This window comes from Pleurodeles waltl, chromosome 3_1 (assembly GCF_031143425.1).
Source record: "Pleurodeles waltl isolate 20211129_DDA chromosome 3_1, aPleWal1.hap1.20221129, whole genome shotgun sequence".
Classification (NCBI taxonomy): Eukaryota; Metazoa; Chordata; class Amphibia; order Caudata; family Salamandridae; genus Pleurodeles; species Pleurodeles waltl.
Window position 1 is genome coordinate 587,448,424 of NC_090440.1, and position 15,797 is coordinate 587,464,220.

The 15,797-nt window shown below is 44.0% G+C and overlaps 1 protein-coding gene across 1 annotated transcript in view; it reads left to right on the plus strand.

Annotated features, from left to right (window-relative positions):
• The window catches only part of TESMIN (testis expressed metallothionein like protein), an 83,174-nt gene extending 70,028 nt beyond the window's left edge, over positions 1–13,146 (plus strand). Inside the window, exon 6 of the mRNA XM_069221459.1 lies at positions 12,939–13,146. Coding sequence (XP_069077560.1) covers positions 12,939–13,146 — 208 coding nt within the window. The remainder of the gene's footprint in view (positions 1–12,938) is intronic.
• Positions 13,147–15,797: the final 2,651 nt, after the last annotated feature.

Below are 15,797 nucleotides of genomic sequence, written 5' to 3' on the forward strand. Positions count from 1 at the left end.
GTACCAGCCAGAGATACCTCCCATAATATCAGGAGACTACTCCGGGTTGTGCAATATGCAAGACGTGACTGGCCACGGGCAGGCTGCCTTGTCCTTGAGCTAGAAAAAGCCTTTGACTCCCTGGAATGGCCCTACTTGTTCAGGGTACTGAAACAATTCGGCATGGGACCATTTTGCACCCGTCTAGTTAAACTATTATACACCAGACCAATGATCCAGGTGGGGCTGGGTGCGAGATATCAGAACCAATCCGGGTATGCAGAGGCACGAGGCAGGGCTCCCCTCTCTCACCGTTATTATTTTCACTGGCTATAGAACCCCTGGCGGCGGCCTTACGAGGGGGAGGAAACAACTGGGGAATTCCTCTAGGAGATGATTTACATATAGTGTCACTGTACGCACATGACCTCTTGCTATATTTCAGGGATATCAAGCAGAACCCGCCTATGGCCGGTTTACTCCTACAACACTTTGCGTCGATATCAGGTCTAAAAGTCAACTGGTCTAAGTCATGCCTCTTCCCATTCGACCCAGACCTACCAGATGCAGGACTTAACCTAGCCGGGAACCTTGTCCCGTGGCAGCCAAGCACATTCAGATACCTGGGCGTCCGAGTCTACCACAGAGAAGAAGACATATTTGAGGGCAACCTTGTAAAAGCAGTATCCTCAGTCAGGTCTCAAATGGCGTTTTGGAGGACGTTGCCACTAACTGTGGCGGGTAGGATAGCACTCCTAAAAATGGTGGTTCTTCCCCGGCTCCTGTACTTCTTCCCTTATCTCCCACACTACGTTCCCCCCAGATTCTTCAAGGCACTGGAGACAGGGCGGAGAGAATTCATATGGAACGGCAGCCGCTGTAGGGTTGCCCTCAAAAAACTGTACCTGCCGCCTGACAAAAGGCGGACTTGCGGTCCCCAACCTGGAGCACTATTACCTGGCAGCCCAACTTCAATGGATATCTAGATGGCTGGCTGGCATACAGCTTGCAGACACAGCATCGGCGGAAGGGCCACGCTCGCTCCAACAAATACAACATTTATTCCACCCGCTCACACACGCACAAATCCCACAGCAACTATTCCTCAGAACAGCTCATAAATGCTCCCGCAGATCACTCCATCTCACAAGAACGGCGATCCCCTTTGCACCTGCCTTGGCGTTGGCGGGTACACCAAGGGGCCCCAGGGTCACGTCAGATTCAGAAATGCGCACATGGCACGAATTAGAGTTCCACACACTGGGCAACCTCTATGAAGAAAACCAACTACTGCCGTTTGCTAGGCTTCAGGAAATGGGACTTCCACCTGGCCAATTCCTCTTATACTGCTCCCTGGTGAGGACTCTTGGGTCCAAGTGGGGAGACGTCACAACAGCTCCACCCACCCACCTGCCGGTACAATACCTGCAGGTGGTGGGCTGTGGCTGACACCAGGTCAGTTGGCTGGCGGACGCCTTAAGAACCCAAACTGCCTCCGACAACGATGCACTGCGTGTGGCATGGGAAGCGGATACTGGCGATTCCATTGCGATAACACGATGGAGATCTGCCCTCTCAGGCCATCTCAACATACCACGTAATTCACGATTCAGACTAATCCAATAATATATAGTACATAGAGCCTACCTCACACCTGCACACGTGAATAGATACTTCGCTCGCCAAGACGCGACCTGCCCCCGATGCCGCAAGTTTGGGGTGGATATGTTGCACATGGTGTGGTCCTGTCCTAGCCTAAGTGCCTATTGGAGGGCGATAATCGACAACCTATCTAACTGCATAACACAACAAATACCCTTCACAAGGGAGACATGCATCCTAGGACGTTTCCCTAGAAACAAACAGCATAGAGCAGAGGCGCACTTCACAGACCTAGGACTCATTGTAGCGAAACGACTAGTGACCCGAAGGTGGAAATCACCGGACCCCCGCCGATACGGCCCTGGAGGTGCTCGCTCAAGGTGTGGGCGGGAGCAGAGGGCTTAGCACTTAGACAAGAAGAAACCCTGGGGCTGCGACAATTTCCGATCTCCACCTGCTGGGAGGGGTTCTTGCTACAACTGAATAACATGGAGCCACATCCGATAGAGGAGGGACTGGACTAAAGTGAACTAGTATTCGCGGGTGAGAAGGTCACACCAGATAAGAGGACAGAATGCAGAATACGACTGGACACACTATGACATTGAGGGGTGAGACAAACGCACGCACCAGACCTGACAAACGACCCAACCTCCTCCGCCTGCAAATTGATCTGGTACAATTGATCTCCAACCCGGCACGAAAATAGTCATGTTAAAATAATCACATAGGTGTCTGATCCCGGCAAAGCTATTGTTGTTCTTTTTCCTTTTTTTTCTTCTTATTCTAAGGTTAATCTATCAAATTCATATTATTTGCTTTTTAACCAAAAGCGCAATAACTGGATACTTGTGACTGAAACAATGTTATACCAATAAGCGCTGCGACTGCGATGAACAATTGCAAAAACATGTTGTAAAACGTGCCGTACAACTGTATTGCCAATGTACCAAACACTACCTAACACTGCAAGCATTGTACACTAGAATATGTTGCGCTGAAACGTATGCCAAACTATGACAAAATGTAAAGTTTAAAAAAGCAAATAAACAGATTTATGAAAAATAAATAAAAGGGTTCTAAAAAACGCTTGTATAAACAAAACAAATAAAGACAGAAGTCAGAGAGCAGACTCCTCGCATCCGGGGAGTTCTAAAAGGAGATATGATCTCAGAAGTAGAGAAACTTTACAGACTCCTGAATGATATACTGATACACGTCCCTCTCATTCCTTTCAGGACATGCCGGATAGACAGAGTGATAGAGTGGACCAGTCAGACAACGCACTTACTATGTGAAACAGAAGAAAGACTCAGTGTTCCTCAGACAAGAAAGATTACAAATCCCCACAACAAAAGCCACAATTCAAAAAGAAGGTGGCAGCGATTTCAATAAAACATGCCAGCAATCTTGAGAACATTGCTGAGGAACAGGACGTGCGCAGTGACGCTGCTGGACAGCACAGCAGAAGTCACAATATATCGCTAGAGTCTGAAAGATCATCTGGATGTGGTAGCAACTAACGACTTTCTGGTAGTCAAGACTGCAGACGGGCACATCCTCCCACCCAAAGGGGTTTATGATTTACATACCTAAATTGAGGGAGACAGAGAGCGCACTATTAGTGTAATTTTTTGGGAAGAACTTACTTGTGATAGCCTATTGGCAGAAAAAGACTGGCCACCTAAGCACGTCGCAAACTCCCACCTGGGGAAGATGTAATTTTGCCTTTTTTCTCAGATCTTGTTCCGGATGCGGTAAAGGAAGCCTATGCTGTTGACTGTGCTGTACTGCAACCATGTAGGGTGGCATAAGGATTCCCCCCTACCATGTAATACTTATAAGGTGTACACCCCAGCCTCAACCTCAATATCCAGTCAAACATGAGGCTAAAGCCCCAGTGAGGAAGATCCTCACTCAACTTGAGTAGCAGGGAGTAATAGAGCCCTGTGTCTCTGCAATGAATAGCCCGTTATTCCCCGTTGCAAAACCAGACCATTCATTTCAAATAGTCATAGATTCAATTAAACAACTACACATGCACATGTGCAATACAAAATGCACACAGCACTGCACTAATTAACAACATAGTGCATAAGAATTACAAAACAACCTTGGATATTTCCAAAGTTTTTTTCTGCCACAACTTAGCGCATTAAAGTCAGGACCTGAGTGCATTCTCATTTGGGTCACAAAAACGCTTTTGTCATTTTCCACAGGGTTGTTTCTACCCGTGTAACATCAATATTGAATGATATTGATCCAGAGCCAGTGTCCTATGTGGATGACATCTTTTTCACAGATGATGACCTCAACATTGATCTTGCCGGGGTCGATTGGATCGTCTTAGGATTTGCTGCCATAGTCTACAAATTCAATTTAAGAAAACTAAAATAGCTGTTCTCAGTGTATTGTTTCTGGGATACAAACTATTATATGAGGGCAAGATCCTGGCCTCACACTTATCAAAAAAATACACTTAACTTCAACTACCAAATATGTTAGAAATGGGGTTTCTGGATAGCTAGGGTATGCAGCTAAACCAGGAGGAACTCACCCACTCTAGCCACACCCAAGTTAACCCCTGCTCCCCCCCTTGGTAGCTTGGCACGAGCAGTCATGCTTATCCCAGAGGCAATGTGTAAAGCGATTGCACAGCACACACAACACACATGAGTCAATAAATACACCACAAAGGAAACACAACACCCAGGTATATAAAAATAAACTGTATTGCACAAAGCATCATTAGACCAAACACAACATGTCGGAAATACCCTGCTACACAAGCAGTTGTCAGAACATCACACAGGTTGTTAGAACTCTGCGCAAAATAAGCTGTAATCAGGTAAAAATATAGGTTACTGGTTATTCTGCAACACAAGCAGTAGTCAGGTCATCATTGTTACCAAAAATGCACGTCATCGTAAACACCTGTTACCAAAAATGCACATGTTATAGTAGCCACATACTCATAACTGCCCAAACATCATTGTGACTGCACATAAGATGAAACATCACCAAAAGTGCTCATGGCAGGGTAAAAACATTAGCATGGAGGCCACAACCTCATCATGAAACACATTCCTCAAATAGTATATGTCAGTCACCAAGAAAATGCACATATCATGAAAAACGTTGTATTATGGGGCCCCAATCTTCATTATAGAGGCTAATACCCGAAGACGACTCCATCTGGCGCCACATTGTGGGATAGACATCATAACATGTCTCACAGCGGCCCCTGCAATCAGGGTGACCGTATCCGGAGGAAAAGGGGGTGGGGGGTACAAAGGCACATATGGCTCCACTAGCAGTGGTACGACCTCTCGGGTCCCCCCGTGTAGAGCCAAGTACCTGCCACAAACCTCCGGCAGCTGCCCGCGTCCACGCGGAGCGGCTACCAAGCTACACTAGCTTCATACTCAACTGCCTCCAATGGGGAGCACACCTGGAGCCACTCCCTCAGACTTCCCTAGGCGTTGCTGACCTTTGTAAGGAGTGAGGCGGCTCCAGCTGACTTCATTAAACCACTGGGCCCTGTGTATCAACTGATCGAGGCTCCCAGCTTGGGGGCTTGGGGGCATGCAGATCAGCCCTCTTGCTCCAACGGCGGGAAGGTCCTATGTCCTGTCCGGGCGGCACATGATACTTCCTCCTTAGAGTATCATCATACTTCCTCCCTTGACCTGGCGCCTCCTCGCAAAATGCAGCAGCCCCTCCAGATCCACCAGGGTCGCAGCTGTGACTTTTCCAGAAAGCAGTTCCTGCTTGTGTCCTGGGGGCACTACTCCAAGTGCTCCTGTGCCCCGGGAACACTTTCACGAGCGCGCCTCAGCCGTGCTTGATTATTTTCGCCCAGGTCGCGGCCGTAACCCAACACTAGGAGATACGCCTTCTCCCTGCGCCGAGGGAGACCAAAACTGTGCTCTTCCCGTGCTGAGAAAAAGAACAGTTGAATGTAGCGCTCTCCAGGTGCTTCCTCATAAATTGAAGCACTTCAGTTGTGCTAGGACACAAAAAGGCAGTTGTGCTAGGACAGCAGAAGGCAAAGAGCCTTTCCAGTGCTTGAGGAAAGTAGAAAAATGCAGGGGAACAGGGGGTACACCATTCAGCCTCTGAAGACAACAGATGGGGCGCAGGGCTGCAGGGCCTTAGCAAACAGGCCAAGACTAAAGTTTTCAGGCAGTGGCAGTTCCTCTTAGAGACCCAGCAGGTCACAGATCAGCACAAGAGCAACAGTCCAAAGGCAATTCCTGGAGAGTCCCTCCAGCAGCATCCTGTGTCCACTTTAGTAGTCCATTAGTGTCCCTAAATGTGGGGGAAGACCCCCTGTACTTATACTCATTTTGTGCAGTCTCCACAAAAGGGGGTGTAGGGGTTCCAACCGGTACTAACTGGTTCCAGGAGTGTCCCCTCTCTCCCCCAGCACAACCTCCAGATATCAGTGGGCAGTAAATGAGCCCTTTGTGTGAGGCCAGGGCACAGCCTTTACAATTGCTGGTGTGCCCTTCTTCTCTTAGCCCATGAAGACCAGATTTGAAAGGCTACTTCTGTGGGCGGCACAAGTTGCGCTGCAGGCCCAGTAGTAGCATTTAATTTACAGGCCCGGGGTACCACTGTACAAGGGACTTACAGGTAAATTAAATGTGCCAATTGGGTGTAAGCCAATCTTACTAAATTTAGAAGGGAAAGCACATGCAGTTTAGCACTGATCAGCAGTGATAAAGTGCTCAGAGTCCTATAGCCAACAAAAGGAGGTCAGAAAAAATAGGAGAAGAAAGGCAAAAGGTTTGGGGATGACTGTGTAAAAAGGGCCAGGTCCAACAAAATACAATTAAGAAACTGCAGTCATAACTTGGTTTCTTTAATTTTTTCAGAACTTACATTCCAGATTATGCACAAACCATAAAACCACTCTCATTTAATGTGCACAGATTTTTCAAGCAAACACTGGACAGTTGAACACACACGCATCCCTAGACGAAAGCAAAACACTTACACGTAAGTGACAACAAAACAAATTTGATCACCAGAATAATTACTAGTGCCATCTGGTTCACCTATGTCATCTTTAATGAGGGCAACACGGAGCCCATAACATAAAAATCACATTTGTATTCAAACACAGAACAAAGTTTTTCACCCGCAGAAAAGATTCTGACTGCCGTGCAGATGGCTGTCATTAAGGAGATGCCACTTGCCCAAGGGTAAACACATTATTGTTGTTATCCTGGTGCCAACCTTAGAGGCTGTCTCCAAAGCAAGAGTTCCTAACACTAAAGCATTACATCCATGTTGGATTCAATGGGAAACCTCCTTGACTGCCACTGATGTTGACTACATCCTTACCCAAAACTTCAAACACAAGAATTTCTCCAGTATGAACAGGATCACCCCACAACTACTAACATCTTGCCACTTGACAGATACCAAACTGTAATTTACACTGATGGTTCAGCAGAACCAGCTGCAGATCCAAACCATCAATACTCAGCTGCTTGCACAGTTGTGAACGGCGTGATGAAGGATGGTGTATTCCACCCTCAACATGCCTACACACAGAACCTGGGGGACTGCACCACTCAGTTGGCTGAGCTTAAAGCTCCTATACTGGCACTGGAACATACTGATACAGAACAGCTCACATTGATTGTGTGTGATTTGTACTACTGTGTCCATCCTACAATGATTATCTCAATCATTGGCAGTTGAACCGGTTCAGAGACTCAAAGAGGGTGGCTGATCTAAAGGATAAACTACCAGATGCTTATGTAGTATATACACTGGGCCATCAAAGTCAAGGCGTACAGGTTGTTTGTAACACTTTGGCTGATGAAGTGGTCTAATCAGCAGTAGCTACGGCTTCTATTGCTGCAGTGACTCGTTCTCAGATGAGATTGGATAATGAGATTCAGGCTGCCGTGAAAGCTTTGGTTGAGGGCAAGCCTTTTTGAAAGGCATACCATGCAAAATATTCCGACCATATCAGTGCCCAGAATGTTCGCTTTGCGACAATTCCTGTGGTGAGAGATCGAGTCATCCCCAACCAAGACCAGAGATTAGATCTCATCAAAGCAGTGCATGAGCTCATGCTGGTGTGGCGTCCACAATATCACTTTTAAAGAAATGCGTCTGATGGCCCAGTCTATACAAACAGACCAAGCAATATGTCCTTTGCTGTGACATTTACCAGCAGATAAAGGGCTCCAACATCAAATGCCCGCCCCAGATATCCATTTTAGTGTCCAATAGGCCACTACAATGTGGGTGCCTGGACCATTGTGGTCCCTTACAACCCTATGGTGCATACAAATACATCTTAGTTGCTGTTGATTTTTGTTCTAGATTTCTGTGGGTATGGCCACAGCAGTTGGCTGATGCTTGAACTGTTATAAAAGACTTGCTGGTCTTTATCAGTAAATATGCGGTTGCAGCATTCCATTCAGACCAGGGCCAAGCTTTTCCTTCTAGGGAATTCAGGGACACCATTAGGACGAATGGTGTTAAACGCCATTACTCTTCCTGATATCATCCCGAGGGTAATTCTGGTGTGGAGAGGAGAAATCATGAACTAAAGCAGTCCTTAACAGCAAGAGTATGAGGTTCAGACAAGTTGGTTTCATCACCTAAATGGAGTCCGGAGAGCACTGAATATTCTGCCAAAATGGGCCTTGGGGGAACCCACTCCTTATGAGTTCCTCTTTGGCATGCCTATGAACGTCCAGGATCTAGATGGCCCTGGTACAGTGGTGGCAGACACACCATTTGACATAAATGAACGTCTCACTGTCATACAGGAGCTTCAACAATTTTGTGATGACAATTCGTCCGCCAGTGCCACCACCTTAGGAATAAGGGATTTACCAATGACATTGACAGGCTGAATTCCTTAAGTCGGGGTCTGACACATGAGAAGATTGCTGTGAAGAAGGAATTTGGCCCATTTTACAGAGCACTGGTTCCAATCCTGGGAATTCAAGGCACCAGAAATGTCACTCTACCGCTGCTGGCATGTTCCAAAGAGAATAGATTTGTCTCTATTAATAAAATCAAATAGCACCATGTGGCAGGTCTTGCACAGTAGACCCAGAGGTCCCTTGGGTAGTTCCCGATCCCCTCTTACTATCTTACAGGATATACCTCTTCAAAGAATAAACAATGCCTTGAATATACCAGAATGTACAACAATGATACAAACACCTCCCTGAGCATGGGTGGGGGGGTAGAGAATGAGCTTCTGCTATTTACTGTTACCACTTCACTGAAAATAACTGTCCTAGATGTGGCTGTTTATTATTCCAATGCAACACAAACTGACAACATTGTTTACTATGAACCTTCACTTGAAGTGGATCCATCCACCAGCAGTGCACTGGCTCCTGTGTGTTTACGCACTGCTTCTGGTTACTTCATCGACCAAGATGACTTTTCTTCAACTTCTTCTACATCTGCAACTGAAACTGTTTCAAGGACACGTAAACTGAACATATGGCTTAAAAATAACTATTTGGTTAATCCATGCATTATCTATGGTTACTATTGACCTTGCTTGCCTTTCTGTGATGGATGTGATGGATTGGTTTTGTGACTGTTTTCTTTCTCTTGATAAATGGTCACTATCTTCTTGTAAGCTCTTCTGTTGAGCCAGTGGATGAAGTTTTAACACCATATCTCTCCTCACATAAGGTCCGAAGAGACTTGTCCTGTGAACATTTCACCAGTACCAATTCCTGATGGGATTATGTATGACCCTACTGAGGTTATCCAAATTCCTTATGTATTTAAAATGTCAATGACTGATGTAATTACACCTGGTGAATTTCTGATGACTGGGATGTTAAAACATTTGATTCTATGCTGTCTGAACTTCAGGTTTACACTGTATTTGAAAGTAAAGATGTGCATATGAACAGAGCGAATTATGAGGAAATGTGTTATCATCATGGGGACATTACTTTCTGCACTGAGCAACTAGACATAGAGCAGTATTTATTTGCACACAATGGGAACATCGTTCAACTTCACCAGTGGGGAGCCCCAAAACATATGTGGACGGATTTGCATGTTTTTCTGGGCATGACATTACAAATGCAGAATCATATTTTAAATTACCACATTCTAAAATGTGGAAATTCTTGCTAACAACACCAAGTTAATCTACTCAGATTCCCCTGTATCCCGGCTTGCTGTTTATAGTTATGAAAACTGGAAAAACATTATTGATGTGAAAAGTGTATGGAGAACACAAGATTGGCAAATTTAGGGTAGGGAAGCTTTGTTTAGCGCATTCCCTATTCCTGTACAAATGATATTTTTAAATGACACAGTTCAACAAACATCCTGTTTAGGGTTAGTAACAATGAAAAAAATGAACGCGCCAGTATTCCCACACAGACATATTCACCAATTGGCAAAGACTCCTAAATGTTACTGAAAAAGAACTAAATGCTTGGGTTCAGAATGGTTCTCTTAATTCCACACTTAAAAATCCATAGTGAAGAGTGAAACATAGGTATCAAGAAAACCTTTATATTTCCAAAATAGGCACAAGATAAGGTGTTGAGAAGCAGTGGTTATTTGCACATCTCTAAATTCCGGGTTGCCCATACTAGCATGTGAATTACAGGGCATTACTCAATTACACGTCTTTTTTACACAGTCTTACATTTGGAAGTAAAACATGAAGAGAAAGACAAGGGGCAATAACACGTGTTTTGCTATTCTGTGTTCCCCCAAGTCCCCCGATAAAAATGGTACCTCACTTGCATGGGTAGGCCTGATGCTCGCGACAGGAAACGCAACATGGACACATCACATTTTTACATTGAAATCTGATGTGTTTTTTGCAAAGTGCCTAGATGTAGATTTTGGCCTCTAGCTCAGCAGGCACCTAGGGAAACCTAGCAAACCTGCACATTTTTGCAAACTAGACACCTAGGGGAATCGAAGATGGGGTGACTTGTGGGGCTCTCACCAGGTTTTGTTACTCAGAATCCTTTGCAAACCTCAAAATGTGGCTAAAAAAACACTTTCTCCCCACATTTCGGTGACAGAAAGTTCTGGAATCTGAGAGGAGCCACACATTTCCTACCACCCAGCGTTCCCCCAAGTCTCTCGATAAAAATGATACCTCACTTGTGTGGGTAGGCCTAGCGCCCGCGACAGGAAATGCCCCAAAACACAACGTGGACACATCACATTTGCCCATAGAATACAGAGGTCTTTTTTGCAAAGTGCCTACCTGTGGATTTTGGCCTCTAGCTCTGCCAGCACCTAGGGAAACCAACCTAACCTGTGCATTTTTTTAAACTAGACACCTAGGGGAATCCAAGATGGGGTGACTTGTGGGGCTCTGACCACGTTCTGTTACCCAGAATCCTTTGCAAACCTCCAAATTTGGCCAAAAAAACACTTTCTCCTCACATTTCGGTGACAAAAAGTTCTGGAATCTGAGAGGAGCCACAAATTTCCTTCCATCCAGCGTCCAAACTGGGGTGGCATGGTGAGCAAAAGAACGATGGATTAAACCCAGATCTGTGACTGGGGGCGAGTGTTTGCATTGTTCAGCACTCCGTCCATCATCCTTTTGTGTGGCAGAAATAAAGTGTTTGCCTAGGATCACACAGTTTGGTCCAGCAGGGTAGCCAGGATTGATCCGGGGTTTTCCAATTTCATTCTGCGCACTTGCCACTAGAGTGCATCTCTTTCTGGCATTTAAGATTAATGCTTTGTCCTTAACTCTTAAAGAATGTGATTAGAGTGTGAGTAAGAGGTACATGTTATTTTCTTTTTTATTATTTTATTTGACACTTTAAACTTCATGGGATATGGTGTATACATGTCCCTATTTCCAAGGAGGATTTAATTTCCTCAGATGTGTTTGACTGGCTTTGTTTTTCATGCAACATACATACTGCAGGGCATGATTGGAAGTTCTGTAGTTGGGGTGAAAGTCGTGGGGATTTCTCACATGGCTGATCACTATCATAAAGGTGTTCAGACTACTTGCTCTTCCAGTACTTGCACAGTTCAACAGAATGGCAGTCTCTTTTTTTCCACATTGATACGGTTGAGGTGTGTGTTTACAAGCGTTAAAAGACACAGGCTATGTTACATGATTTTTTTCCGGCACAAAGAGGTTTGCCGTGAGTGACAATGCTGAACCCAGGCAAGGATTTTAACATGGGTCCCCATGTTATATGGTCAACAGCTGTAACCATTATGCCCGATCACTTCCTGTGAGAGCTCAGCTGGTTTTGGTTTGGGTGTTCCAAAAGGACCTCAAGCTGAGCCAAAGCCAACGCTCTGGCTCGAGCATTTTGTTGCCTGCCCTTCTCTGTTTCAATCCCTTCCTTTTTGACAACCTCAGACCTTCACACCGCGCCTGCTGTTTTTCCGCCTTTTTTAATAAAAAGTGATTTTTAAGTTTCATTGTGCCAAACAATTAGATTCGCACTGTCTTCTAGGAGATGATGTGTTTTGAGTTTGTTATCAACGAGGAGGGTGGAGCAGGGGTGTTGAGCCGTGTTTACTTTCTGGAAAGTGTAATGCATAAATGATGTGTTGGTTAGTGAGCTGCAACCACCTATATGTGTTTATATACTATTGAGGCTTCATTTATGCCTCGATTACGAGTGCCTGGAGGAAGTGACATTTAACACACCTGTTGAAAACTGATACACTAGGGTGGAGAATTTAAAGTGTGCAATAAATTTTACTTTCTACAAATGTGAGCTCTCTAAGATAGGCTATAGCTTGTAGTGTTTGTCTTACGCTCCACCACCTTTAAAATTCACCAGCCACCATTGTTTAAGGAGTATGTTTACAGGTGCAGAGAACCGCTTTATTTCTGACTAGGTCCCCCTGATTTATTCCAAGAGTCAAAGTAAAACTCTTGATTCGACCAAACGTCTGAGGGTTGTACAACTGCCACACAATTGTGTTCAGCCTGAAATTGCCTCTAGATGCCAGCTTGCCTCATCACTAGACACTGTGCAGTTTCTTGCTGCTTTTACACTTAAAGCTTAAATTTAATGTTAAAATTTAAGGGTCTCTTTTATAGTATATCCACTGTAACCCAATAATAAAAAAGCTCAGCAATTCTACCGATTTTGTTAGGCGAAATTGACATTTGTTAAATCTGGTTCGCTCAATTAATTTCATAGTACCAGAGCAAAAGCAGGGTGTTGCACTTGTTTGTATATTACCTTTACTTAGTAAGATTAAAATGACTGACAGTTTACCTGGTACATAAATCCTTTTTTACCCATAACATATAAGTTAACGTATTTCAATCAGATTTGAGGTGTAGTGTTTTGCGTGTAAATTAAACAATTTGTTACTTTTCTTTTTAGGTTTGCAGCCACCTGCATTTCATGGGAAGTGGTAGAAGCAACGTGTGCGTGTTTGCTGGCACAGGGAGAGGAGGCAGAAAAAGAGAATTATCCTGTTTCTTTAGCAGAACAAATGATCTTGGAAGAATTTGGAAGATGCTTATCACAGATATTGCATTCAGAGTTTAGGTCAAAGGGTTTGCAAATAGATCAAAATCTTCTAAATTGAAATGCTGCTTTTAGATTAAGGTCATCACTAATAGTTTGGCTGGTGGAAAGCCAAATTGCACGTGTGATAGAAGCCCATCCTCAGTTTCCCCATAGCGACCCATTTAACATATTTTACGTGTCCCGCCACACATTAGGGACACGTTTGATGAAAGTGCTTCACTGGGAGCATTTTCGGCAAAAATATGATGCCAGGCGAGTCACCGTGTTAAGGTGCCCCGCTCTGCATTGTTTTTATTTGTTCTGTAGATGCAAACTTCCAAAGCAGGGGTTCCTCTCCGCAGAAAGAAAAATCCCTAATGTGGTGGGAGTATTCTCCCAGTGCGTTTGTAACATTTCTTGCCTGTTCCTAATTTGCAAAAGCCGAGAGTTAAATAGTAGTTACCAACTTGAAAAATCTGTGTTTAAGATGCAGTCCAAATAGGCTAGTCCGTCTGACGTATTACAACCCTTGCATGGTAGATGGGCCACCAGTCAAAGGCTTCCGACAGCGGACATATAAAGCGCAGTAGTTTGAGCCCCAGCAGTTACCTCACCGCTGAATGAAGCTGGTAGACTGCAAATCTGACGTTTCAAAATTGTTGCCGGTTTATGGCGTATGCCCCATTCTGTTACACTCTAATGACTCCCTTAATCAAACACAAATATGTCAGTGTGATTAATCCTTGTTTTGGCAGGCGGTGATCTTAAACTCTGATATGATGCCATTTATAACAAAAGATCAAACCGTATCAAAAAGGCCACAGTTGATACGTGAAAATATAAATTACTGAACAAATACATCTATAAGTAAACACAAGTTTGAATGCAACTTGATCCCGTTTTAAATATCAGTTTGAACCATGGCACGTATAGTTCTCCAATTTCATTCTAAACCTGAACTCATGACTAGGGAGCTTCCATGTGCCCAAATACCATGGCGGTGTGTTTTGATGGCAGTATTATAACTTTTTGAGTGCTCTGGGGTTCATAAACAATCATTGAAAGGCGCACAGCCTTAAGGCTTGATGATAATGGTCCAACTGAATTTCAATGAAAGACGTTTGCACCAAGCAGATTTCAAAACAAGGCAGCAGTGGAATGAGTACATTCATTTTAGTAAAGTATCTTGATCAATAGCTACTAGTAAAGAGTGAGCTGTCATTTTCTCTCCTTCTATGATACAAATTTAACACTAATATTTTTTATCATTCCTCTTAGGGGATTAAATTGCCTAGCCTTAAAGAGCTTTTCTTCAACTCCTAGGCTCTGGAAATGCACACCTTCATATCCATTTGCGTTGCTTCAGCATCTACCTCATATGACCATGGAGAAATGGTGTGTTAAAATGCTTTACTCTTAAAACTAACAATAGTTTAACAACGTTTGTGTTCTCTCTTTTCTAACAAGATCCTAAGAACACTTTTGAATTCTTGGATTGTATTGGTGGTCTTTCCCATTCCCATAAAGAGGATCTGCTCTGAAATATATACACATACAAAGATTTTCAATAGAGCCTTATAGCCCGCTGTAGCATACTACACCAGTTATTAAAGGCCCGCTCCAGCATTATAGACCCGAGCCAAAGACGGAATCTAATAAAGAAGCGTGCCTTTAGTGGTCATTGTGTCCATTGCAGTGGGATAAGGCTACTAGAACATCTCACTGAATGAGAATGGAGTGTCCTAAATTGAAAAAACAGCCCCCTGAAGAGGCAGGGGGTTTACATCCGCTTGTTTTTTCAAAGATTCAGTTCATTTTAGAGCATTTTTTCTTAATTTGGCAGAGCTTGGGGAGACAGTTGCTGAGCAAAATTCCCCCCTCTCTCCTTCCAAGGCTCTAGTAACACTGAGAGCAAAGGGAAGAAGGAAGGCTCACAGTGTGCCTTTAACTGCAGCCTCAGGGTCTCATTTCCCTGCGCAATTCACAAAGCCCCTGGAGAGGTTGTGGGGAGGGAAAGTAAGAAGGTTTGAATAGGACATTGGAATGTTGATAGAAGCGGGCCTAGGCCAGTGTTTGTAACTGGATGCAACTCCCTTGTCTTCAATGGAGCTGTCAACTTTTCAGTGTTCTATTGTGCTTTCACTGACATCCAGATTACTCTCACATAACACACAGGCAATTCGGCTAGCCATCTCTGTTGTTACTGTATTTTCCTGCTCATGCCTTGCATCTATAAAATTGCTGCTTATCAAAGTTTTTAAATAACCCAGATGAAAACAACTTGCAGTTAGCCTTAACTACACCATTACTAAATATTTCAATATAGTGTCCATGGAGAGGAATATATACTTTGAGCATCAAAAATAATACAACAAATAGTGAAAAATGCTTTTGAAGCACACTAAATGTAGGGCATCTTTGATTGTCCTTTGGATCATGATTTCCCCATCCTAACGTCTCCATGTGGATGGCACAAATGTTGGCATCCTTCTGTGCCATTTTGCATATTACCTGATCAATCTCTTCGGCTGCATACATGTTCTCTAATGTTATCCTGCATGAGTCAAACCAGCGATTCTCAAATTGCGTTCATAACATTTCTGTGCATGATATGCAGAAAGGCAGTGTCACAAATACTCCAAGAGTCAGAAAATGTTGCTTTTGTCACACCAAATTGCACTTGAGGTGCAAAAAATGATCATTTTGAATAACTTAGTCCTCTCCTGTCAG